This window comes from Rosa chinensis, chromosome 1 (assembly GCF_002994745.2).
Source record: "Rosa chinensis cultivar Old Blush chromosome 1, RchiOBHm-V2, whole genome shotgun sequence".
NCBI classification, from domain to species: Eukaryota; Viridiplantae; Streptophyta; class Magnoliopsida; order Rosales; family Rosaceae; genus Rosa; species Rosa chinensis.
The window spans coordinates 8,153,578-8,154,527 of record NC_037088.1 but is presented as its reverse complement, the minus strand read 5'-3'; the positions used below and the strand labels follow the sequence as shown (position 1 = coordinate 8,154,527).

The following is a 950-nucleotide window of genomic DNA, read 5'->3' as shown; positions in this document are numbered from 1 at the left end:
AACCCCACCACTTTACACTTGGATTTCAACGGAACCTCCGTTGACTCGTTGATGCCGAAATTGGCACCAACACAGTGGTGCTTTACGATGCGGAGGAGAAGCAGCTGATCACGAGCAGGGCAGTGGAGCTGTGGCTGAAATCTGAATGACCTCAGACACTTGGCCTGTGACATGGAGGATCTACTTGACTCCTTTTCCACTGAGATGTTAGCACGCAAGCAGCTCAAGGTTGGCCAAACTAACACAACCAACGTACGAGGCATCTTTACCAAAGTTCCTCACAATGTTAAATTCTACTTCAATATGAACTCCGAAATAGAGAAAATTGCTTGCAAGAAATATTTGAACGGAAAGAGAAGCTCGGTTTCAAATATATTGAGCATACCTCTACTGCAACATCATCATCTCAAAGGACACTAAGTTCATATGCGCTGGATGGACCTGTGGTTAATCGGAAGAGATGAAGACACAAGAAAAATAGTGGAGTTGTTATCAAGAGATGTTGATCCTTCTTCTGCCTCCAAATACCAAGTTGCTGCCATTGTTGGCATGGTATGGGAGGACTCGGCAAGAGAATGCTTGCGGGACAAGTCTTCAATGATGTAGTTGCAATGGAACAGTTTGATTTCAAGATCTGGGTTTCAATGTCTGATGACTTCAATCTTGAAATGGTGACGAGAACTATCTCTAAGAAAGTCACATCTCAGCTATCCGATATGGATGATTTCAGTCAAGTTCAAGATAATCTGAGTAAGGCGATTGATGGTAAAAGGTTTTTGATTGTTTTAGAAGATGTCTGGAGCACATGTGATTATGATTCATGGACCAAACTGCAAGCTCCCTTTGGTGGGGGAGCTAAGGGAAGTATGATAATGGTGAGAGATGTCGGATTTCTAATATTATCGGAGGCAACATCTCTGACTCCCCCTATTGCTTTATTCAAGAGCTAA

The 950-nt window shown here is 42.9% G+C and overlaps 1 protein-coding gene across 1 annotated transcript; it reads left to right on the top strand.

Moving 5' to 3' along the window:
* The first annotated feature begins 554 nt into the window (after positions 1-554).
* Positions 555-950, top strand: LOC112199750 (putative disease resistance protein RGA4). The gene has a single exon (XM_024340724.1). It carries the CDS (start codon positions 555-557, stop codon positions 948-950), a length of 396 nt encoding a protein of 131 aa, XP_024196492.1.